The 26,318-nt window shown below is 41.6% G+C and overlaps 1 protein-coding gene across 1 annotated transcript; it reads right to left on the bottom strand.

Annotated features, from left to right (window-relative positions):
• On the bottom strand, positions 1-25,679 carry CysRS (cysteine--tRNA ligase, cytoplasmic). Its single transcript, XM_022085282.2, has 12 exons — positions 25,445-25,679; positions 25,017-25,196; positions 23,257-23,599; positions 19,968-20,108; positions 17,648-17,858; positions 15,625-15,866; positions 14,100-14,333; positions 11,836-11,980; positions 9,874-10,091; positions 7,733-7,895; positions 6,661-6,872; positions 1-5,695 (listed from the first exon to the last, which is right to left on the bottom strand). Exons 2-12 carry the CDS (start codon positions 25,193-25,195, stop codon positions 5,555-5,557), a joined length of 2,229 nt encoding a protein of 742 aa, XP_021940974.2. The 5' UTR covers position 25,196; positions 25,445-25,679; the 3' UTR covers positions 1-5,554.
• Between the last annotated feature and the right edge of the window lie 639 nt (positions 25,680-26,318).

The raw sequence follows: 26,318 nt of genomic DNA, 5'->3' as shown, positions 1-26,318 counted from the left end.
CCTACTGGCATTCCATTTTATTTGAATCGTTCACCGATTACAGTGTTGTATAACTGAAAACAGTTTTGACAAAATTAAAGGATGAAATACACACATAATAGTTACATAATCTCTGGAAGCAACGAAGCATTGTAATTATGACGGATCCAGCATTAAGAGTAGAGTAAGAAGAATGTGCCTGTTTCTGTATTTGCAATGAAATTTCATTTTTGTAGGAAAATAGTAAAACAAATTCAGTTTCTTTACAGAAAAACTTGCTTTTATTAAATGCAGAAATTATCCGAAGAGGCAGAAACCTACCATTTCAGGCTTGCGGTAAGAGTAGAGGCGAGTCTCAAAGCACCGTTGTGTACTAAATCTTGTGGCGAGCACTGTACCTTGGCATCAGAAATATTTACTCTAGATTGTAATAGTTACCAAAGGAGCAAGTCTACTCTAAACGCTGGTGAGACCATAGCAGAACAGCAGACACAATAAATAATAAATTTGTTGAAAATATATAAGCAAGAAACGCAATGCATAATACAAGATTACTATAAATACATCTTGATTTCAAAATTTTTCAAACGTGATTACATCCACTACGTGCGGTATGTAATCTGTCATGGGGACAGACCATTGTAATATAAACCAAAATTCCACAATTTCAATTGTCCAGAATTACGTACGAGGGATGCCAAATTATTTTTAACAAATTGTTCATTTTTATTTACTGCATCATATTGCAAAACAAATTATTATTAATATTATTAAATTCCATAAATTTAGCCAATTTTCACTTCCATTCAATAATTCTTTCACTATCCAAATCAGGACAAAATTTGCTCATTACTTCAAATATCTGTTCTATTTTAACCATGTTTAATCCCATTATTCTGCAACAATTCAAAGCAGGTCTGTCCGCAGTCCATAACCTAACCTGTACTTTACTGCCTACATTAAGAGCACACGATTACTCATATTATGAATTTAAGATCTGGTACAAATTATATAAAATCAGTTCATCTTAAAGTTAATCACAGTTTATAAACACGTTATGTAATCTGCCAACTCTTACACCACCAATTAATCACTGAAATTTTAATGCCACGGACTACAAATGGCGGTCACTTCAAACAAACTTTCAGTAAATAACACTAGTGACGTCAACGAAAAATGGCACAGGATTTGGGTGCACTTTACTCAAAATTTGTGAACTACGCAGTGAAATCTGTATGGAATGGAAGACATTTTAAGCCAACTAGACAGATGGGTGCATTCAGCGGTTTTTGGGACTAACCTAGCGAGGTATGATCGAGGAGACTTTTGTAGTTACTGAGAATCCCGTAGTCTCAGCATTCTCATTAAATATTCCAGCTAGTAGACCCAGAAGCTTCACGAGAGAAACACCACACATGAACTGATCTTGATTTCTGAATCCAGAGTCAAACTTATCTGTTCCCACCGAAGTTCAAACTGAATTGTACGAGGTGCGTCCACAAAGTAAGTTTCCCACTCGTCCCACAGCTAGCAAACCTTATATTGCGCGAAGCGACTGTGCGTACGTGATAGAGCAATGACGTAGCATGGCGCATGCACTAACGGCCCTTCCCGCGTTCTCACAGTAGCATCGTTGCAGCTGTTGAAGATGGAGGTTCTTATTCCAGCTCCCGCCGACTGTGAAGTGCGGTCAGTGATAACGCTAGGCCGCACACGGCTCGACGGACAGCAAGTCTCCTGCAGGAGTTCAGCTGGGAGGTGTTTAATCATCCACCCTACAGCCCGGACCTCGCTCCCAGTGATTTCCATCTTTTCCTACACCTCAAGAAATTCCTGTCCGGTCAGCGTCAGCGTTTTGAGAATGACAGAGAGGCGGAGATGGTTGTCACACAGTGGTTCCAATCCCAGGCGGCAGACTTCTACGACACAGGTATTCAAAAGTTGGTCCCACGGTATGACAAATGTCTCAATTCCGGTGGCGAATATGTTGAAAAATAGCTGGACACTTGCTGTATCTGTTGCAATAAATATTTCCATGAAATTGTGTTTTGTTTCTGTAAACGGCCCCAGGGAAACTTACTTTGTGGACGAGCCTCGTATTTGAATAAGAATGACAGACCTCTTTCCTGACTCATAACACTACATAGCCCTCAAATCTAACTCCATGGTAGGAACAGAGATCCACTCCTGTTTGGAGACTGAATCCATCCACGTAGTTAACCTTTATTGTCTGTGCAACACAGTAGCACACCAGTAAACTGTAAACTTTAATTCCCCTATTCCCATTTGACGAAGTTAATATGTGATGGCAGAACTCAAGCACTTCATATGTAAGACTGCTAAAATCTGATAAAATCACACATCCAACTACATATATGGAACGTCTTCGCTCTTATGGGTACCCAACAGATTTCACTGCGCGTAATTTAACGTGCATTCAGACTCGATATGACACATCTGCGCCCAGCTTTGTATTAATTCATTTGCATGGTCGAACAGAAACTTTCTGAATGAAGTAGCAAATACGAAAACAGAAATATCCTAAACGAAACACCCGCACACATAACCTAAAGATACTTTTATTTTCCTAGTCAAATCCTCCGTACGTTCTAAATAAAAATACTGTCCGTGTTGTTTCCACCTACGATCAGTTAAAATGTTATCAAGCCTGATTAAAAAGGTAACATTATGAGAAAATTCACAGTGAACATAGAAATCTACTGTAAACATTTAAGTATCACTTTTAATCGGATGGAAGATACGTATATTGCTGGCAGACCCTTAAATAACATTTTAACCCTACTTTAAAATATATAATAATTATAAAAGTCGCGAGTTCATTACGCACCACAGCAGTTCTGACGTAAAGGATGAAGTGTTGGAATCTAGTAATACTTTTAAGTTTCAGTCCTTTCAAATGTTAAACAGACACATTTTTACCGCAGAGGGACATACATAAATCTTTGCAAACAGCACGCTCCGTCACTACAACAGTTTCATCTCACAAGAACCTTTTGTTCGCAACACAAAACACTTTTTAACCCCAGCTTCAGATTTCAGGCTCGAACAGCATCAAGTATGAAAATGGCCGCCATATTCTGGGATGCTGGCGGCTACTCGCCGACTTTTCAGAGGAGCTTACTGCCTCCATCATCGAGGCGATACGCTCCTCTGAAACGTCAAGTCAGTATCTACCAGACTACGCGATGCAAAATCCCACATGACGACCGTCTTCATTTTTTCAACACTTCTTAATAAAAAATACACGAGGCATTCACTTAAGAAGTTATATGAATACCCTCCTGCCGTTGGCCAGCGGTCCAACAAACTTGGAGCGTACGTACTTTTCCAATTTGCTTCAAAACAGCAGACACACATAATTGCCTTTCTTACAAGAATCTTGCAAATATTTTATATGGCAAGCGAAGTTTCACTTTTAACATTACTTTTTAAGGCCCATGACTAATACATATGAAAAATGGTACATTACATAATTTCTACTGTGAACATTTAAATCAAAAAGGAAATTTTATAATTACTGATTATAATTCTGTTTTAAAAACAGTAATAATTCAACATGTGACTTCGTTACTCGTTAATAGAATCTTCTTAAAAAAAGTGGGTATTTCTAACCGAGTGCTGATCTACGGTCAATGTATTAGGTTGGCTTGTAATACTCATTATTCTTCAGTCAGCCAGTTCTAAATAAGCAGATTATCACAGCCAATTTTGGAACCTTTAGCGCCCGTCCTTACAGTGAAATGTCTCGGTTACTGCACAGCTCAACTCGGAGAAACTTAGTCGTCAGATGTCACTGACTTTACAGGGGAAGTAAAGATAGGAGCAGAGCCACGTACGTTACGCTTCAACTCTTTCATGTTTACATGCGTGCACAGATTGCTTTGCAGTGCAGTCAATTAGCGGTCATGATACTCCAGTAAAATAAAAACTTCAGATACTAAGAGAAACCAGCAAATTTGCGTCATGTGCACACCAATACAGCGTCAATAAGCTGACTGCATATCATTAAAAAGTGACGGGAAAAACTTGACAGCACGTTAGAAAAAACCCTACGAGTTTGAAAGTGAGAATTTTTCATTTAGACACACTTTAAAACTCCTCAATCTTTCTTGCTGCAATGAAACACGCTCCATAAGAAAATGGGAAATGGTTCTTATTTAACAGGAGAAACAAAAATTTTGAAAGCAGTTCCAAGGTCACCGGTCGCAAAGCACAGGTTATAAATCTCAGCAAGGGTCTTTCATCCCCACACTCACAGAAACTACCGTTCAGCGCATGCGAAGATTCTGACCTACACGTTATAACCACAGATAAAATATAAGATCTGACTGCAGAGCGAATCTAAGAGTGCACAGTGAGTCACAAGTTGCAAAATTCCGCAATAAAAATTAACGCTGAAATTCTTTTTTTTAATTCTCCTTACCCAAAACTGACCACACTGCACAAAATTCTGTCACTGATGCTGAATTATTTGTTCACTAAAAATCTAATATAAATATTACCTTCAGATAAACAATACAGAACCTTACACGAATGATTCTCATTTTACGTACACATGATAGATAAATTTTTTTTTGTTAAAATACACAGTGCGTCCCAAAATTTTTCAGACTTCTTTAATTACCCACGAAAGGCTGGGTCCATCTGTTGAGTTTGTTCCAGAGGGCACGACTGTCAATGGAAACTATTACTTGGAAGTTTCAAAGCATTTAATAATGGCAAGAATTCGAACAGTTCGCCCACGGTATCGAGAACAAGGCATTAGGTCGCTCTTGCACGACAATGCCCCGGCTCACAAAAGCCATCGTCGTTCGTGAGTTTTTGCCATCAAAAGGTGTCGTGGTTCTTACTCGCCTGATTTGTCACCTTGAGACTATTTTTTGAAAGGCACGTGTTCCGATGACACTGAAGACATTCAAAACGCTGCGACCGACTTCTTGGAGACTATCCCTAAGAAGGACTTTCAGCAATGCTTTGAAAAGTGTTATTATCATTGTAATTAGTGTATTGCTGCAGATGGAATGTATTTAGAATACGCAATAAAAATTTAGTTACTCGAAGTGTTTTTTTAAACCAGCCCGGAAAATTTTGGGACACACCGCGTAATAGCTCAGATTCATTCACTAGACTGATCATCAGCAGAGTAACACTGATGCTGGACATTATCAGCCTTGTCGCGCTGAATACTCATTCTGACGGACAGATTTTTACGAGGGCAGGTACTGGGGAGTTTTTATCAGCAATCAAGGCACCAGAGCAAATGCAGAAGCAGCCAGTGAAAGTTCTAGCGATGACTACTGATTATTGTACCCTCTGCACATTCTTAACACTTTCACAGATTAATACAAAGGCTTGTCTTTTCCCAACACTGGAAACAGTTTCCAAAATTACGATAACTAACCTATATATCAACATAACGTTATAAAGCAAAAAAAATCTCTAGACGTAACTGATCGGACTTCTAGTAAATTTTAATCTTGAACACAATTTTTAAATTAGCACAAAAACTTATATATGACTTGTATCAATTTTAATTTTTTTTTAATACTTCTCTTCATAAATCTCCCACTCCATTAACCACAGCGGACTGAAGATATTCACTGTACTTTTTCTCTTGGTTTTGTTGAAGTTTCTGTAGTTTCTTAATCTGACCTTTACTCAGTTCCTTTCCTTCAGCGTCATGCGTTGGAACACCCTAGAAACACAACAAAACACAAACTACAAACTTGAAGCTGTCCCACTACACGCTATGAGGCACTTGGGGGGAGAGGCGGTATAGCTTGTACTTGTTCTTGACCTTGGTGCACCACAGGGATGAGCAGAGGTCGCGCGAGCAGTCGTGGCACCTAAATGTGCGATGTGTAAGCCAAGAGAGGGGAGTTCAGTGGTAGTGGGGGTCGCACAGCCTCAGCTGCGATGATGCACCGATCTAAACACAGCCAGCTACAAACCGAGCTGACACCTCTCTAGCGCGTGCTTCGGACGGGTCCATCTCATACGACCAAAATCAGTCCTCGCTCGGACTCTAGGTGGCATCACAACCTAGCAGCACTTTACCCGTGGACAGGACCCCTCGGAATATTGGATAGGAGGCTGGGTGGGAGCAGTCTTGACACAGATAACTTTCCTTTACCGGGGATTGAACCCCGGTCACCCAGTCCATAGTCAGACACTATTCTGATTGGAAACAAACTATGAAACATAATACAAGATGGGACAAAAACAACAAAGTCATCCACAAACTAATGATCTACTGAGTACTTACATTAGAAAATCCAGTATTCACTGGAATCTAAGATGAGACAAATTCGGAGAAAATTTTGAGTGTCTTCTTGTGGGTAATGGTTCCATACAAGAGGAGGAACTTGTCTACATCTTCAAGACAGAACCGAGTCGTCATTTATCCCGGATGAAGGGCATCCAGGACACTCGTATCTCTGATGGACAGTATCCTCCACCTTACAGTGACGGATCCATTCAAAATTTGTGCCTGCCTCACTGTTGCATCTCCAAATACTATTTGTACCAAACAGTGAAATTCAGTCACTGCCTTTCTGATCTTCTTGCAATATTTTATGCACTCGCATTGCTTTGTGCTCTATTGTGTTATAGGTTTGTCAAAAAGTTTCTAGCTACGTCTATTAAAATGAAGTAGCATACCTTAACATCAAACTGTGAATACTTGTCTGTTTCTGACAGAAACATTTCTGAAGGTTTGATTTTTCTCTGTGCATCACGTTGGGCGACTATTGCTGCTTGTTCCGCCTTCTTACGCTCCTTCTCGGCAGCTTTCTCTGCTTCTGCAGTTTTCTTCGCCTCCTTCTCACGCATCAGGAATTCCCGGTCCATCAGCTTCACTGCTGACGGACCACCTGACAAGAGAAATTATACGGTGATAAACGCTTTCGTCTGCACAGGAAAAGAAACTTCCGTTCAGCAGTAGCAGATTTCTGAACCAAGTGACCGAGTCAGAATACAGACTTCAAAGACATTTATTCTGTACACAGCCCAAGAGACGTTCAGCTGCAGTCCATATTCAACAACTTTTATTATCACTCTATATTAAATTTGAACATATTTCAGAAAGCTGAGAGAAATGAATGAATCAAATGCATTGTATATTTCTTTGATAAATTTAATAATCGTCAAGAAAGGTTACTTTATGCAATTTATGGATTCCTTTAGTACAGAGTTTTACAATTTTTCACTCTCACTACACCCTAACTTGTTAAAGACACAAAAACAACAACTTTGCCTCGCTACATATAAATAATTGCCCTATAAGAATGCAAGCATATGAGAACAAAACGTAACACATGTTGAATAAAAGTATCCACGACAAACCAGTTTGTGTGTGTCTCATGAATTCTAATTATGAAAGATCAGATACTGCTTTCTTCTAACCGTAGCACACCCGAATCCTTCTGGAGGCACACCGGTTGCAGAACACTGCTTAATGTCAGAAATATTAAACAAGTACCTTCCCAGTCTTGTTATTATATGCTCGTGATGTAAGATTGCAAATGGTCTTTGTAAGAATATAAATGAATGACTGTACCAATGCTTCAGAGTTTACTGCAATGTGAAGCTATTTTCACTGGATGACACATCTGAAAGCCAAGCTAATGCAAGTGAAGAGAATGTTCACGGGAATGCAGGCTCCGTTCAGCTCACTTACATTCATGTGCGCGTCTCATGCATACGTGCGCACACAAAAAAACAGCTTACTTACCTTCCCTATCTTCCAGCCTGACTCCAATATTTGGTAAAATGTCATCACGCAACCGATCACATTCTCTCAAAATATCGGTCGCCTTCAGCTGTCGAGCGTGGCCGCGGATATTATCTCGGAAGTCGGCCATGATCGTCAGGTACGGCATTACCAATTCTTCTGTCTGGAAGCAATTCTCTTCATTCATTACCTTACGCTTACCACGAATCGTAATACAAAAAAGTTGAACGGAAAATACCCACTTTTTTGTTGTATAAGTAAACATAATTTTTTAAAGCAGCAATTACTTCCACCTTCTGCCTGTCGTTATAGCGATGATAAACTTATTTCTTGTGGACTTCACTGATTATCAGACAACAGTTACCAAGTTCAGTTCCACTGGGAGGCACAGAAAAGAAACAGCTATACATAGGACAATTCTAAATACACGCAACAAATAAAAAACTTTACCACAACAAGGCAACATTATGCAGCAATGAGACATCAGTTCACAATTAATCTTTTTGGCAGGAATAATTGGCAATCTCTTCATGGGACCATAAGACTTGCCACCTTAACTATCAGGAGCCCCATATTTCCATTTTTTTAGCTCAGAAATAACCTCAATTAGCCGAGGACATACCGAGTTAAAGATCGTGCCAGCCAACAGCAGTAAAATTGAACCAAATAAATCTGCCGTGATAAGGGACACTCCCCACTATATCACCGCTACGGTTGCTGTATAGTCTCAGCTATGGCGTTATTAAGAGTACTTTGCAGTTCAGACGCCTGCTTATGGCATAATGACATGGCAGTGCTGTTCTGATAGAACAGTCTGTGCCCCATTCACTGCCCACATGTCTCAATTCCACAGAAACACAAGAGGAAATTTGGTATGGCTAATACACGATTAAATATTTCCAGTGTGAAAACTAGAGACAGACGAACACGGCGGTAGCGAAGTACATCCGTCTGTAAACAGCAAGGTTCCCTCCAGGCTTCTCAGTACGATTTCCGCGTTAAATTATAAGGGACAGGGAACTTCCATTTGGAAAATACTTGTTTATTTTTAATAACATATTCTGACAGATACAGGTACTAACTGATGCCAATCATAACGCAGAACGTGTTCAAGGAAACGTGTTTGGCGCTGCCTTAGAAAGCAGTGACTGTGAATGACTTAAGGTGGCGACTGACTTGTAACATTTGCCTGTAATGTAACGTGTTACAAATCGAGCATTACACAAGTGAAGACAGCGAACGGAGCCGCTCGATGCGAGCCGCTCACGCTCGCGGGCGCTCCATCGTGTTGTCGGTTTTTTCGCGAATCCCTTTGAGTGTTACATTACAAGTCAGTCAGTCAGTCGAGCGGCGTCGTACGAGCTTTCACGAGTTCTTTAGATAAGAGTAGCGTTTTAAATGGAACAAAGATAACACAACCTCCACGTCCGACATATTGAACGAAATGAATGGAGCACACACGAGCACAGTCGAGCCGAGCGTTCAAAACGAGCATTCGATGCGCCTCACCAGTTGTGGTGTAATGTAACATGCTCGCCGCGAATGTTACATTACGAGTAAATGTTACAAGTCAGTCGCCACCTTTATGCATGTGGTGTTTATGGGCTGCATGCTTCGAAGACTGCTACACTACGCTGAATTCCTAAGGTAACCTAAATCACACCCTCATATTCTACAGACATTACAGGACATGACAACAAAATCTTAACATATTATTATACTTGTGAAAGTTGCGATAGTTTAAATCCCAAGCACGCAATTTTTGTTGTGAACACAAAAGTTCCATCTACTCTGTCCTCAGGTTATCTAAATTTATTTAAATTCTCAACGCCGATAATTTAAAGTAAAAAATTAATTTTCCGCTGAAGATATCACGTGACTGTGTACCTGCTATAAACACAGAGACATACTAATATATATATACAATTTACAACTTTGTGGGCAGTGTTCTTTCCTTTACAAATCCTGTTTTTCTGAATATTTTAAATAAATGTGGAGGATTCTCTGGTCAAGAATCATTGATAAAGGACAAATACATATTTATCATAAACGCATCTAAAACATTTAAACGAAAGAAGTCCAATGTGAAGTTCACATCAACGACGACAAAGACTTATATACTGTTCCCACGCAATGCTTACATTTGTCGCGCCCTTAGATTCAGCTATTGGAAAGCCGATACATTCCTCTGTAGAGATGGCCCCAAATACTCGCAAAAGCCACGTAACGTAGGCGGCTATATCTCTCAGCAGCAGGCAGTTACTCTCCTGTGTGGAAGATGTTTTGTCTCGAATATAAATGTTGCAGTTTCCAATCAGATCCCTGACTGCATCCAATGCACCTCGAGTATCCACGTTATCTGAAAGTATTGGACAAAATCTAAAACGTGCGACTACGAAAAACACTCTCGAGCAATCAGCCGCAACACCTCTGACTGGCCGGGGTCCAGCCATGAGGACCGGTCCCAGACAGGTACTTACAGGAGATGACTGTTGCATCCAGTCACGTCAGAATCCTGACGATGGGGACAGAGATGGTTTCTGAAAATTCGGTTTCTTCGTGTAACCATTTGACGTGGCTGATTGCCCAAGATTTATTTCATTGAACAATGTACAACTTCTATGTTCATGCTTTTTAATGTAAAGTCTGTGCCTTAGATTCATGAGAACGTTGGACCAGCAACATGAATTATCAACAGGTAGTGATTATTAAATATACCCTGCTGTATTTACAAGGTGCATTCAACAAGTAAGTTCTGTTAGCTTGTTACATAAGTGTTAGAGCTTCGAAACTCTGCCATATTAGATGTGATTTAAATGTGCGCAATGTAAGTTCCAACTTTTCTCAACCGTCAGTAACATTCCGAACGTCATATGACGTGGCTGCGTTGCTTCAACTGTTGTTATCCCTTAATTTTATTATTTCCTTTTAGGATCTTATTTTGACAAAAATAATAACTACCTTGCAAATACGATACTTACCGCAATAAAAAAAACACATCCAATTCCAAGAGCTCACAGAAAACTGCTTAATTATATAACAGTATGATCCAAGAGACACTGCAGTGCTACACGCAAACGTAAGTACCGTATTTAAATATAAGATCTCATACAGTCCTGTAGAGGGCTTCTGTGCTAAATATTTTGGATATGAAACCAGGCACATCAAATGTCGACTATTCCTTTATTGAAGATGTCCGTCTTCTGGGTTATTGCGCTGTGTAGTCTGGTCGATGTTAACCAACGTTTCAGAGGTCATACTGCCTCCGTCATCAGGGCGATCGCCCTGATGACGGAGGCAGTATGACCTCCGAAACGTTGCTTAACATCGACCAGACTACACAGTGCAACAACCCAGAAGACAGAAATCTTCATACTAAGAATCGCCCTGATGACGGAGGCAGCATGACCTCTGAAACGTTGGTTAACATCGACCAGACTACACAGCGCAATAACCCAGAAGACGGACATCTTCATACTCACCGCTGTGAGAACCTCAAGTCTTACATATTCCTTTATTCTCTGTCAATGAGAAGCTTGGAACACCAGAATCCAAATTAGTTTGGTGCCCTCATAAAATTGTAGGCTTTAAAATCATCCTGTCCTACAAGGACGTAAATCCTTCTTTGTTGGCAGGTGGAGAGAAGACGGGAAAGTCTCTAAGAGTGCAACTGGAGGCACGACTTTTATATTTATTACAGAAGCAAAAGTAAATCCTTCGTCAAATTCTACAATCTCTCACGAAATATTACATAAGTTCTGAACGTAAAATATGTCATAGCAGGCACAGTAGTTTTTGGCCGGCGCAGAAGCTAGCGGACGGACCTGTACTTGAGGAGGCAAGGTCAGTGTATTTGTTTTGTTTGGGCATTCAGTCTGATAAGCTCTTCGTCCTTCCTGGAGGCAGACAAGACCTTATACTATCGTACAAGTGACTCGCTCCTAGCCTCCCCCTTTAATATTCCACAAGCCAAAAACTACTGCGACCACTACACCAAGCAGAAATATATTTTGAATCTGCAGATACTGTATCGTGATAAGGATTATTCTCAGTGAGAATTGGTAAGGTTTTAGCAGGGATGACAGATGAAACACCCATCTTACCACACAACGACGCATGCACAAAATTCTTTGCAGCAATGAATCTCTTATTTAATTCCAGTTCATCTTTTTCCCATTTCTGATAAGAACTTATTTGTGTTCTGTCTGATGAACTTCTTGTCACATCTTTCACAGTCAAAAAGAACTCCTGCAAAGAACACAGGAAAAATCCAAGCATGATTGATAACTCTTATTAGAAACAGACTACACGAAAAGCAGTGGAAAGGGTCCTTTAAACAAACACACATGCATGAATTGTGCCAAACCACTGACACAATGTCCACTTCAAGTCCAGAAGAGTGTCATCTTCGACAGTGGTACAGCAGGGTCATTCCACCTAAATTAAACAAATCTAAAGGTGGCGACTGACTTGTAACATTTGCCTGTAATGTAACGTGTTACAAATCGAGCATTACACAAGTGAAGACAGCGAACGGAGCCGCTCGATGCGAGCCGCTCACGCTCGCGGGCGCTCCATCGTGTTGTCGGTTTTTTCGCGAATCCCTTTGAGTGTTACGTTACAAGTCAGTCAGTCAGTCGAGCGGCGTCGTACGAGCTTTCACGAGTTCTTTAGATAAGAGTAGCGTTTTAAATGGAACAAAGATAACACAACCTCCACGTCCGACATATTGAACGAAATGAATGGAGCACACACGAGCACAGTCGAGCCGAGCGTTCAAAACGAGCATTCGATGCGCCTCACCAGTTGTGGTGTAATGTAACATGCTCGCCGCGAATGTTACATTACGAGTAAATGTTACAAGTCAGTCGCCACCTTAAGGGGAAAAAGCAGTTGGACTCAGCTTTGTACACAAAACGTGTAGTCCCTCTAGAGTTAGTACGTGTGAATTTTGAGTGTGTTCTGTGACTCAGCTTCACAAGTACATTTATTTCCTGATAACAGTGCATTGCATACAAACAGCTGCTAAGAGTACTTGTACGGTGTACATGTCTTATCACTCCTGGGAGCCAATTTAACGGTGTATTTCAGGTCAAAATTTAAAGACAACATTTCAGTTTTCATAAGCAAGCCAAACACAGAGATGAACGAGGTGCGATCGGAAAGTTTCAAGACTGTGTCAATAGAGGGCGAACCGGATGTAGTACGAGCTTCTGCCGCTAAGGGGTGCGGCATACATTCATAGTGAATCAGTGTGCCAGCCGGCATCATCGAATTAGCATTTGTTTCTTAGTTACGGGCGTTTTGGTAGTGCATTACACCGACCCTCCTGCGATTTCGGAATGGCGTGTGCATCAAATTTTGCCAAAGACTCGCCAAAATGGCTACGGAAACCTATGAAATGCTAAAGCAAGCATTTGGGGAGTCCGCAAACGTTTGTGTGGCATTCACGTTTTAAAAATGGCCGAACCTCTGTCGATGATGACGAGCGTTCTGGACGACCATCTTCGAGCACAACGCCCGAAAATGTTACGAAGATCGACGTCGTACCATCAACGACTTGTGCGACATTGTTGGGATAGGCTATGGGACCTGTCAGCTGATTCTAAAGGAAGAACTCCACATGCGACGCATCATGACAACGCGCCAGCGCAAACCGCCCTCAAAGTTCAGCAGTTTTTGGCCTCAAACACCATGGCCGTCATCCCGCACCCTCCTTATTCGCCGTGTGACTTCTTCCTCTTCCCAAAGATGAAAATTCAGCTAAAGGGAAGGAGATTTGAGACGATAGAAGAGATTCAGGCAGAATCGCAGATGGTGCTTGACAGGCTGACAAAGAAAGATTTCCAGGGATGCTTCCAGGCTTGGCAGCGGTGCTGGGATCGTTGTGTTCACTCCCAGGGGAACTACTTCGAGGGTGATGGATGAATTTAATACCTGAGATAAGTGTACGGGTTTTTATAGGCGCAGTCTTGAAACTTTCCGATCGCACCTCGTACGATGTCGCACATCATAGAAATGCTAAAAGATGTAAGCATGAAACAATGTACACATTACCACCTCAAAAGTATTAAACTTGGAGTTGCAGTCCTCGGATATTTGAGGCGGAATACGATGCAATTTCATTATGTTGCAAAAAAAAAGGGTCCATTTGCTCAGCAACGTGTGACAGCTCACACACACTTGTCATTTCTACCAAAGATGTGTTGCCATTATGTTAAATAATACATTCAATTCAATGCGCGCATGCGCACACACACTCAAAAGACACAATTAAAATTTGAGATAAAATATAAGGATGACCGAGCATCTGTCCTTTAACAACATGCCAGACAGCGAAACAAAATCATAAAAACTAAATACTTACATTAAACAATTTCTCATACTGCACTGCCATCTCCATCGTGTTGTTGCTATAGTCAAGCGTGTCCTTCCAAGAATGAAGAAGGAACGCGATGCGAAGCTGGCGGGCAGTGTGTCTAGTTAAAGCATCCTTGATTGTAACAAAGTTCTTTAAGGACTTTGACATTTTGCATCCTGAGATGGTTAGATGCCCAGCATGAAGGAAATACCTCACCCAGTTGTCATTATCAAAATAAGCCTGAAAAAAAATCGCACAGTGATTCATAATTCAGTGACCACCAGAAGAACGAGCAGCACGTGATGTTGGTGGGGGATAGCCAAGGACCCTTTGCTTCATCATGTTGCCGGCAGCCGACGACATGATTGAAAATAACTGTCACGTGGGTACGCAGCATGTATTAGTCAAAAAGCTGTGACAATCGATATAGGATTTGAGACTTTTGTGGCGAGTACAATCAATAAAATCTTCTCGGCCAATCAGCCGCGTTATCTGGTTACCGTGGCTAACGCAGCTGATTGCCCGAGAAGATTTTATTGATTGTATGACAATCGGTGGTGGTGGTGGGGCTTGAGTACCTCAGAGACCCCAAGAGCTATTGCTGACGGTGGCACAGCTACTGGTAGGGCCTCCCTAGCCAGATTGGTCGAGGGGGAGAGGTCAGACTAAGACAGGTACCCTGGTCCTCCAGGTTGGGGGTTGGTCGCAAGGCTAACAACCTTACACCATAAAAAGGAAGATGTTTCAAAACCTCGATCAAAGCCTCGGACAGACGGACCTAACAGAGGACCGAATGGAAGAGGAGAATTGAGGCCATGGACCGAATACGGACCGGAGAGCCATAGAAGAAGTATGACAATCGAGTTACCCACTCCATCTGATACAAAAATGTGTGCCATGCGTGTGTATAGTGTGTTATGTCACATTTCAAATTTTGGTGGTTACCTCATAGTGCATTCTGGGACAAACCGACACCCACCAAGTCTGTGTGTGCGCAGAATATGGTGTGTCACAAAAGTTAAAGACTTAACACACCGCGCACTATGAATGACTGTTGTCAGGCATGCAGTGTCATCGGTTGGTAAGACATTCTGCTCACACCATTCAAGTTCAAAGATACTTTTAACCGTTGTCATTTAACAGAGAAACATTAAGTATTACCTGAAGCTTTCACAGTGACAAAGTATAATGAATTCTTCTCGGGCTATCAGCTGTGTCAGGTGGTTTAATGGAGAAAACGCCACCATTTCAAAAACCATCTTCATCATCGTACTCAGGGTACTCTGAAGTACTTTGAGGATGAAGACGGTTCTTGAAATGTTGGCGCTTTCTCCATTAAACCACCTGACACAGCTGATAGCCCGAGAAGAATTCATTATTCAGAAACATCATGTCACAAGTTTCTGACAGAGACGATGATATTAAAAAGCAGATATAATTTTGAAATACATAAGTAAACTTCAGAAATAATCAAGCAAGCAACAGTAAAATTATAGAAAGAAGTCAGTTGATGAAACCGAATGCATCTTACCTCAGCTTGTGCCAGTTCGTTGTCATGATGTGGGAATTTGAGGTCGACTCCACCTGTGTGAATGTCCAATGAGTCGCCACATATAACTGAAGCCATGACAGAGCACTCGATGTGCCAACCAGGTCGCCCATGACCCCATGGTGAATCCCACCAAGGTTCACCTGCCTTTGACCTCTTCCACAGAGCAAAATCATTCGGTGATCGTTTTTCATTCAGCCTATCTTCAGATATGCAAAGATCCCCTAAAAGAAACAATTCATTCATATGAGTCTGAACGCAGCATTCACGAACAAATCCCCATGTAAGGTTTGTCCGTGAGGCAGTGGATGATTGAATTATGAACAGAAAACGAAGAATGTTCGATGACAATATGACTGTGCCCAGTCCAAGTATGACAACAGCAGCAGGTCTGCAACGCCGTACACATTCTTCTTTATTACACTGTCTCCTTTACAGGAGGTTGGCGACATATTATGAACAGGATCCTTCCATCCTTTTCTCGGACTGGGACCTGTTCATATACGTTCTTGGCAGATGATCCAGAAGTGGTTTGCCATTGCCTTCTTCTGTGTGTGAATGGAGTAATTGTTGGGATGCCACGGAGGAAAACTCCGTGTTGCCTAGACCACGGCCTTGCCCAACACAAGTTATAAATACGGGCACCGCCGGGAATCGAACCCGAGACCCCAGGATTACAAGGCCAGCGTCCTAACCGCTAGACCACCTCATCTTATTATTATTTAGTGTTCTGTCTGACGACAGGTCCATATGAACAGGATCCTTCCATCCTTTTCTCTTCTCGGACTGGGACCTGTTCATATACGTCCTTGGTAGATGATCCAGAAGTGGTTTGCCATTGCCTTCTTCTGTGTGTGAATGGAGTAATTGTTGGGATGCCACAGAGGAAAACTCCGTGTTGCCTAGACCACAGCCTTGCCCAACCCAAGTTATAAATTCGAACCCGAGACCCCAGGATTACAAGGCCAGCGTTCTAACCGCTAAACCACCAAATAAAATACCTTCACTTTTGCATATTATCAGGTAATTACAATATAATGTAATAATTATCTAGAGACAGCTATATGGAAATCAATCTCTTCACTGGTGATGAAAATGTGTAGGCTGTGTATCAGCAAAGTTACCCCCTTATGGGAATTTTCATGCCTGTGCAACCCCACAGATTTCAATTTATCCTTACATTTAAAATTAAAAAGTGTAAGATGAAATTAAGGCAGTAGCAACTCTTATATATACAGTTTGTCCCAAAAATATGTATACACACACATTCAGTGAATGAAACAGACATTTTAATAAACTAAACCATTATGTAAGTCAGCATTGGCACTTAATGAATTAGCAAATCTAGTGTAGGTGTTCAAAATGATCAGTTAGCTACGTGACACAGAAGACAGCGGAGAGCAACTGACTGACAAATGGCAGCCAAAGTTGCTGCTGGGACGGCCGCACAAGACCGTTCAGTTTATTGCCGAACCTCTTGTAGTGTCGCTGGCTTTGTGCTGTCGGTACTCGACAGATCCACTGCATCCTATCCATCGGTAGGGAAAAATGTCATCATGGATAGGCCCTCACATCACGATGACAATGTGGGGTTGCCCCATCTTGTTGACACCACACGCCCTCAATTACATACATTTGACAAATGGCGGGAACAATGTATTGCATGTGTAAACATCTTTTTGTGACATCATGTGTGTATGGATCACAATTCTATGATAAAAATAGCGTATTTTTCCCATAATAAATGAATACATGAATCCTGGATAAGATGGGTGTCCTGAGAATATCAAAACAAAGGAAACAAAGACCATTTTTCATACTTTTACAGCTACAAATTCCAAAACTGAATTAGTTTTAACACCTTTTGTAGTTATACTTCAAAAGATATTAAGACGAAATCACACGAATTAAACTTGCAGCTGGAACAGAATAATCAGCTCAATCCACGATGATGATGATACATGCACAATTATAAGTCATCCAGGTTTCAGAAGCACCTGCTCACCTTCTCCTTCTTGCAGAGACTTCGCATCTCCGTACGCTTCGGGCACTAGCTTAGCGTAGTAGTGTCCTTCCCGACTGTCAAACCCATTGACGTCAAAGTAGACAGACCAATTAGATTCATACGCTAGACCATTTTCAATTATCCTTTCAATGTACGTCACGATCTCCGGGATGTATTCACTCACCCTCGTTAGGACACAAGGACGCTGAACCTGCAACATCATATTCGCACCTCTTTGAAAGTAGATCGGTATTTAAATGTTCGATAAAAACCCACATAACGACTTCACCTACCAAAACATTAACTACAATTAGTGTTAAGAATTAAATATTAATGTCAGTCTTGTTTTTGAACATTAAATTCCAAACATATTAGTGCAGTCAGAATTGAGGTTTTTCATATGTAAAACAAGCGGCCTCTTTTTAACAGATACTGAAACAAATCCAAGGAAGAATTCTCACTGGCACAATGCGGTGAAGCATTCCTCCAGACAAAGCAATGCCTGAATCTGCATACCAGAATACTGACTCGTTCTTCCTAGCACACGAGACGCACTGCTTTAGCGGTTTGCCATTCTTCTTTCAAAAGGAATATTCCTACCGTTCTGAAAGCCTTTTTGGCGGAGGTTCAATAGAACACACTGGCCACGGCACATGGGCCCGCGTGTTTCTACGACGCCTTTAATGAGTGTCATTCCAAAACTCAAATCATCGAACTTTTGACTGACTTCTGTTGCCCCAAAACACACCTCTGTGTTGTCGATGGCAACATTCAGCAAATCTTCTGAAAAATCTGATATACCCTTTCTTGCATCCCAATACCACATCAGCACCTCCCAAGTTGGCATTGTGTAATCAGAGGCCACCTAAGATTTTTTTACCTCCATCATTTGAAATCACCACTGTGTTTCACGAGTTTCTTTGTTTTGACAAGACAAGAGACATTTTTTCTGTCGACACTATCCGAACCTTTTGTTTTCAGAAAAGGAACCGGAGCGCGAGAACTGAAATAGTTGTCCATTCACAATGCACGGCCATGATCTAGGGCAGATCCAATCAGGTAGCACATATATACTGTACTTGACTCGCATAGTTCTAAATGTTTTATACCAAATTTAGTAGCCTACAGAGGACTGGTTGAATGAGTCATCCTTTCCAGGGTGAGAGACACATCAATAGTAATGCTTTGGCCTAGAAGGTAGAGGCTTTGAAATTTTTTACTTAGGTACTGGACAAGAGGATGGATCTTGAATACTTCATAACCACTCTGAAATTGGTCTTTTTGTTACCACTGCCATTATCAAAAGGGAAGTTAAGACTACAGGCACATAACATATACAACAAACCACACACTGAGGGGTTAGAATATCACACATAAACATACGAGGTGCGATCGGAAAGTTTCAAGACTGTTTCAATAGAGGGCGAACCGGATGTAGTACGAGCTTCTGCCGCTAGGGGGTGCGGCCTACATTCATAGTGAATCAGTGTGCCAGCCGGCATCATCGAATTAGCATTTGTTTCTTAGTTACGGGCGTTTTGGTAGTGCATTACACCGACCCTCCTGCGATTTCGGAATGGCGTGTGCATCAAATTTTGCCAAAGACTCGCCAAAACGGCTACGGAAACCTATGAAATGCTAAAGCAAGCATTTGGGGAGTCCGCAATGGGTCGTGCACAAACTTTTGTGTGGCATTCACGTTTTAAAAATGGCCGAACCTCTGTCGATGATGACAAGCGTTCTGGACGACCATCTTCGAGCACAACGCCCGAAAATGTTACGAAGATTCGGCAGGCCATTCACGAAGATCGACGTCGTACCATCAACGACTTGTGCGACATTGTTGGGATAGGCTATGGGACCTGTCAGCTGATTCTAAAGGAAGAACTCCACATGCGACGCCAAGGTTCCTGTCTGAGGACCAGAAGCAGAATCGACTTGACTTCTCGTTTGTCAGGAGCTCAAAGATCTTGCAAGAACCGACCCCAACTTCCTTTCTAAGCTCCGTGTGACTTCTTCCTCTTCCCAAAGATGAAAATTCAGCTAAAGGGAAGGAGATTTGAGACGATAGAAGAGCTTCAGGCAGAATCGCAGATGGTGCTTGACAGGCTGACAAAGAAAGATTTCCAGGGATGCTTCCAGGCTTGGCAGCGGCGCTGGGATCGTTGTGTTCACTCCCAGGGGAACTACTTCGAGGGTGATGGATGAATTTAATACCTGAGATAAGTGTACGGGTTTTTATAGGCGCAGTCTTGAAACTTTCCGATCGCACCTCGTAAAAGCAATTTTTTTCCATGTACTGAACTTGAGAAGTTCTTACATTGAGGGCATCCATGTCCTCGTGAAACTGATTTTCCCAGTGTTGAGGAAGTTTGGCAAAAATTGAATTATCTGTAACACTTGCACCACAGTTGAAATCCAGCCACTCCGACAGCGGATCCTTCGCCTCCACCAGCAAAACCTGCAAAAGCACCACAACACAGTCGACACTACAGGATTAAACCAAGTTTATGCATATAAAATTACTGCAGCACTTTAATAAGAACTGCGCCATAAAAGAACAAAGTTTTCACTGTCATAAAAACAATAAATCGTCTTCGCCAAGCGTACTTGTACATACTTCTACTGTCAAATGGTAAAAGCTGGATGAAATATCTTTGTAGCCTTCAGTACGTTTCCCCTACAACTTTGAACACCAGAATCTGGGAAGGAAAAGACGCCTAAAAGTCTTTTAGTGCAAGAATGAAATGTGCACACTGACAGCACCAACAACACGATTTTCAGTTTTTATCTTAACCTTTTAGGCATCGCATTTGAACTCCTTGCCTCTATGCAAGCATGTACGGATTTAAACGGAATTTAAACTGTCTCAAAGTGCTGCATGTTGCAGAATGTAGTGTATTTATTGTATTTTTTAAGCTAAAAACTGAAAATAAAACTCTAATACTTAGAACAAATAAATTTAATTGCACACAAAGTTTCACATCGACCAGTCCTTATATACACACCGACATCACGTTTACTTTAATTTATTCTCCGAATATTTTTCCATGTTTTAATCAATTATTTACTAAACTTAACTCCATACTGCAGATTTATGACGGCAGAAATTCCTGGGGTCAAGTGTACTTGGTTTAGAACTGCCACGGGCATTTTCGTTTGGCTTGCCATGGCACGTGGCGAAATTAATACAATCTTTCTCACAGTTGTTTGCGGGTGGTCTGATTACGGAAAGTCTACACTGAATTTCATGTCACTAATAGAAAACAGTATTTTTCACTATTATCTACTTTGAAAAAATTAGCTGTACGAGTGCTCTGTGGTTTACTTTACAACACTGTCAGCACATGATATCATGACGGATGAAGAATGAATTGGAAAGAATATGGAAGGAAGCAGCCATGTCTAACTAACTAACTAGATGGCTTAGGGAACCCAAAGGTTCATCACCGAATTAACCAAAGCCTTGTCCTGGGCCAACAAAATCCAGTCTCCTTCAACTCCTATCTCCCATAGACCAAGCCTGAGATTATCCTCCCATCTACGTCTAGGTCTCCCCAGCGGTCTCTTCCCCTCAGGATTCCCAAATAGTGGACCCAACCAACTAGATGGCTTACGGAACCCGAAGGTTCATCACCGAACTAACCAAAGCCCTGTCCTGGACCAACAAAATCCAGTCTCCTTCAACTCCTATCTCCCATAGATCCCGCCTGAGATTATCCTCCCATCTACGTCTAGGTCTCCCCAGCGGTCTCTTCCCCTCAGGCTTCCCAAATAGTGGGCCCAACCAACCAGATGGCTTACGGAACCCGGAGGTTCATCACCGAACTAACCAAAGCCCTCCACCGGTCCCTGTCCTGGGCCAACAAAATCCAGTCTCCTTCAACTCCTATCTCCCATAGATCCCGCCTGAGATTATCCTCCCATCTACGTCTAGGTCTCCCCAGAGATCTCTTCCCCTCAGGATTCCCAAATAGTGGACCCAACCAACCAGATGGCTTACGGAACCCGAAGGTTCATCACCGAGTTAACCAAAGCCCTGTCCTGGACCAACAAAATCCAGTCTCCTTCAACTCCTATCTCCCATAGACCAAGCCTGAGATTATCCTCCCATCTACGTCTAGGTCTCCCCAGCGGTCTCTTCCCCTCAGGATTCCCAAATAGTGGACCCAACCAACTAGATGGCTTACGGAACCCGAAGGTTCATCACCGAACTAACCAAAGCCCTGTCCTGGACCAACAAAATCCAGTCTCCTTCAACTCCTATCTCCCATAGATCCCGCCTGAGATTATCCTCCCATCTACGTCTAGGTCTCTCCAGAGGTCTCTTCCCCTCAGGCTTCCCAAATAGTGGACCCAACCAACCAGATGGCTTACCGAAACCGAAGGTTCATCACCGAACTAACCAAAGCCCTCCACCGGTCCCTGTCCTGGGCCAACAAAATCCAGTCTCCTTCAACTCCTATCTCCCATAGATCCCGCCTGAGATTATCCTCCCATCTACGTCTAGGTCTCTCCAGAGGTCTCTTTCCCTCAGGCTTCCAAAATAGTGGACCCAACCAACCAGATGGCTTACGGAACCCGAAGGTTCATCACCGAACTAACCAAAGCCCTCCACCGGTCCCTGTCCTGGGCCAACAAAATCCAGTCTCCTTCAACTCCTATCTCCCATAGATCCCGCCTGAGATTATCCTCCCATCTACGTCTAGGTCTCTCCAGAGGTCTCTTCCCCTCAGGCTTCCCAAATAGTGGACCCAACCAACCAGATGGCTTACCGAAACCGAAGGTTCATCACCGAACTAACCAAAGCCCTCCACCGGTCCCTGTCCTGGACCAACAAAATCCAGTCTCCTTCAACTCCTATCTCCCATAGATCCCGCCTGAGATTATCCTCCCATCTACGTCTAGGTCTCTCCAGAGGTCTCTTTCCCTCAGGCTTCCAAAATAGTGGACCCAACCAACCAGATGGCTTACGGAACCCGAAGGTTCATCACCGAGTTAACCAAAGCCCTGTCCTGGACCAACAAAATCCAGTCTCCTTCAACTCCTATCTCCCATAGACCAAGCCTGAGATTATCCTCCCATCTACGTCTAGGTCTCCCCAGCGGTCTCTTCCCCTCAGGCTTCCCAAATAGTGGACCCAACCAACCAGATGGCTTACGGAACCCGAAGGTTCATCACCGAACTAACCAAAGCCCTCCACCAGTCCCTGTCCCTAGCCAGCAAAATAAAATCGCCACTACCAAATGTCTAAATAGATTAAGTAGCCTCCAAAAAAGAAGCAGCCAAGACCCACACTGGGTTACAGAGCCACAGAAGCTGATGATAACCTGGTATTTGCCTAGAGGGCCTGAAGAAAACAGCAAAACATCGAGACATCCCAAATATGAAGCAGGAGTGCTAACCATTCAGCCACAACATTCAGTGAATAGCAGCGATGAAAAATTTCTGATACTGAACACCACAAACAATTCATTGTGCAATTTCATATTACAGATCATTAGCGAGAATACTCCGAGTGAAACATTATTTAAATTACGTGACTAAAAATATGGTATAATAGTTAATTAGTTAATTTTCTGAGATAATTACTGATGACTTGTTGGTACCTCTTGAGCTTTTTTGATTTTTTCTTCATCTTGTGACTTAACCGCAACTTCAAGTTCTTCAACGGCTCCCGTCATCCTGACCAATAACTTTTCCAACATGCATTTCTTGTCAGCATCTGCCGTTGCCTTTACAGTTCCACCGAGAAATTCCATCACACTCTTAGCATCATCCAAATTCTTTTTCAAACTGTGTCCTTCTTGTACGTAGTTTTCATACAAGTGATTCTGTCTAGCGCGTTTAATTATTTTATCATCAATGTCTGTTATGTTCATGACATACAGAACATCATATCCAAAGTAATCCGAAAGCACTCTTCGAAGGATGTCAAATGAAATATAGGATCTGAAAGACGAAACAAATAAACATAAACATATTCTTCTTGTATGTGATCAACCAAAGGTAATGAGGATAGCACCGAGAGCAGAACCACTGAACGTTGTAATTGGAAACCAACAGATGGAGAATGTGGAGCAGTTCAAGTACTTGGGAAGCATAGTCACGACGGACGCCCTGTGCACCAAGGAAGTAAAAGCAAGGATAGCCATGGCCAAGGCAGCTTTCGTCAAGAAGAGGATACTTCTCACTAGCAAGTTGGGCTTGGAGATGAAGAAGAGACTAGTGAAGTGTTACGTATGGAGCAGAGACTTGGACACTCAGGAAGAAGGAACAGAAATACCTGGAGAGTTTCGAAATGTGGTGTTGGAGAAGAATAGAGAAGATCAGGTGGACGGATCGAGTGACCAACGAAGAAGTATTGAGGAGAGTCAACGAGCAAAGAAGCATTCTGCAGGCGATTACACGAAGGAAAGCTAACTGGCTGGGACATATTATGAGAAGGAATGGGTTAATGAGTGATATCATCGAAGGCCAGGTTGAAGGAAAGAGAGGACTAGGAAGAAGATTGATACAGCTAACCGACGACTTAAAGAAGGAAAGAAGATGACGTTCCAGGAATTAAAGCGAGAAGCCGAGAATAGGGACAACTGGAGAGCTCTTTTTGGGCAGAGCAATGGACCTGTCGTAAGACAGAACACTTAATAATAATAATAATGTGATCAACCATTACAAAGTAACGGGCATTGGCCTAGTGTTAATTAGAGTAACATAAGCTATAGTTCAAGGGAAGTAACAGGATGCTATTAGTAAAAGTAATATTATCTTGGGCAAAATACAAACAATAAAACCATTATACAATTATACAGTTTGCCTCCTTAACCCTTTCACTGTGCATTACTTTCTCACTACTTTCTTAAATTAATACAATTTAATGTAAAAATATGAAAAATTATCAATATTTATTTTAAAGTAATATAACATTTTCACACAAATTCAGATACTTCAAACAAGGTGGTTGGTAGCAGCACTATGCATGCAAACAAACATGCATTTCCATTGGTCAGTGAATGAAGTCAATTGACACAGGAAATGGAGATTATTTCTCGATGTGGACTAAGGTTGAATGTCATACTACTTCGACTTTTGTTGAATACTGCAGCAATTGGGTTAAACTATATTAAAGTAACCTAACCTAACACACCTAAACAGGGAGAAGGGCTGTGGAAATTAAAACTGTTATGGAACAGGAAACAGGGGGGAATATTTTCAAGCACACTGAAACATTAAAACACAAATAGATATGCCTGTATAATGCAAAGGTGTCACCTTGTTGGAACTGGAAACCTCCTTTACAAGTGGCGTGTTGCATTTGTCCAGTAAAAGGAAAAATAACCTTAAAACGTTGTTCCAAAATTTAATTTACCTTGCATGGCCCATATGTGAAGCATCATAGACAGTTGGTCCGCAACTGTACCACAGAACATGCCGCCCATTTTGAGGTATGAATTCCTCCTTCTGACGAGTAAGACTGTTGAAGAGTTTGAGAATAGGACCTGTTGATCTTCCAGGTGGTTGCCATTTAGGTTGAGAGCGTTTTGACATTCTAAAGCGTTTATTTATTAATGAATACACAATTATAGTTTGGCACATATTTAATAATGAACAATAATGATTAATTCATAAGCAAATAAAAAATTGTAGCTAAGTAGTTCATACATCCTGACAGTGAGTCTTTTCACATACCATGATGCCACGTACCGATTTCTTAAACACTATACGTAGCAGTATCTGATGAAGTATTGAAATCCGAAAGAGTACGTCAGTTTGAACATGTGACAACTGAATACTTACATGTATATGCCTTCCCTTCTTAAACAACTTGAAATACTCAAATGACTTTAGCGATTTCTGACGCTGCTATCAAAACTTGCATAAACCGAATTTGATTCACACTTTCCTCATTATGAAATGAACCACGATATTGCAACACGTTTTCAGATTTCAGCGCCGTTGAGCAGAGAATACTAAAGAAAAGTCATGACCACCAACGTACTATATCCGTGGAGTGGTGCACATCTTCAGATGAGGATTACGGGCTGAGCAACTCAAAGAATACACTGCCTGAATAGAAACCCGAAGGTTCGCAACCGTGTTCGCGAGAGCCTACCACCGTTTTATCTTCAGCTTCATGAATTCTGTCTACGCAACATAAATCTATTTTCCCAAGCTCCATTTCAGTCCTATCCTTCGCCTGTGAATGTGTTTTGTGCAACCCACTAACTGAAATACACAGATTTTCCAAGAGCATTCTTTGCTCCTTTTTATTCAAATTGCTCCTAGGTGACAAAAAATATATCATACATACAGTTAACATTATCACAGAAGGATAGCAATAGATGGCACGCAATGTAAAAATGTAATGTAATAAATGTAAAATGTATTTCTTTTCAGTCATGATATATTTATTAACTCTTGCGTAAATATTCTCTTATTTAAAAGGAAATTACTGCGAATTTAAATTTAATTTACGTATTTTCCACTATTATCATTATTATAACCACTGACATTTTTAACCATATGTTCAAACAATGTTTCATTTCTTCTATATTGATTAATTTATTTAACGGGAATGGATTATTGACGGTACAGCATTGTATTAAATAGAGGGCATAGTCTTTGTTAATAAATTAATGTAATGAAGGTGGCAACTGCAATGTTTGCCGAG

This window comes from Zootermopsis nevadensis, unplaced genomic scaffold (genome assembly GCF_977971745.1).
Source record: "Zootermopsis nevadensis isolate Lab colony 2312 unplaced genomic scaffold, Znev_1.0 Znev_ptg000046l, whole genome shotgun sequence".
Taxonomy (NCBI): Eukaryota; Metazoa; Arthropoda; class Insecta; order Blattodea; family Termopsidae; genus Zootermopsis; species Zootermopsis nevadensis.
Note: the sequence above shows the minus strand (reverse complement) of the source record. Positions and strands in the feature narration are given on the sequence as shown.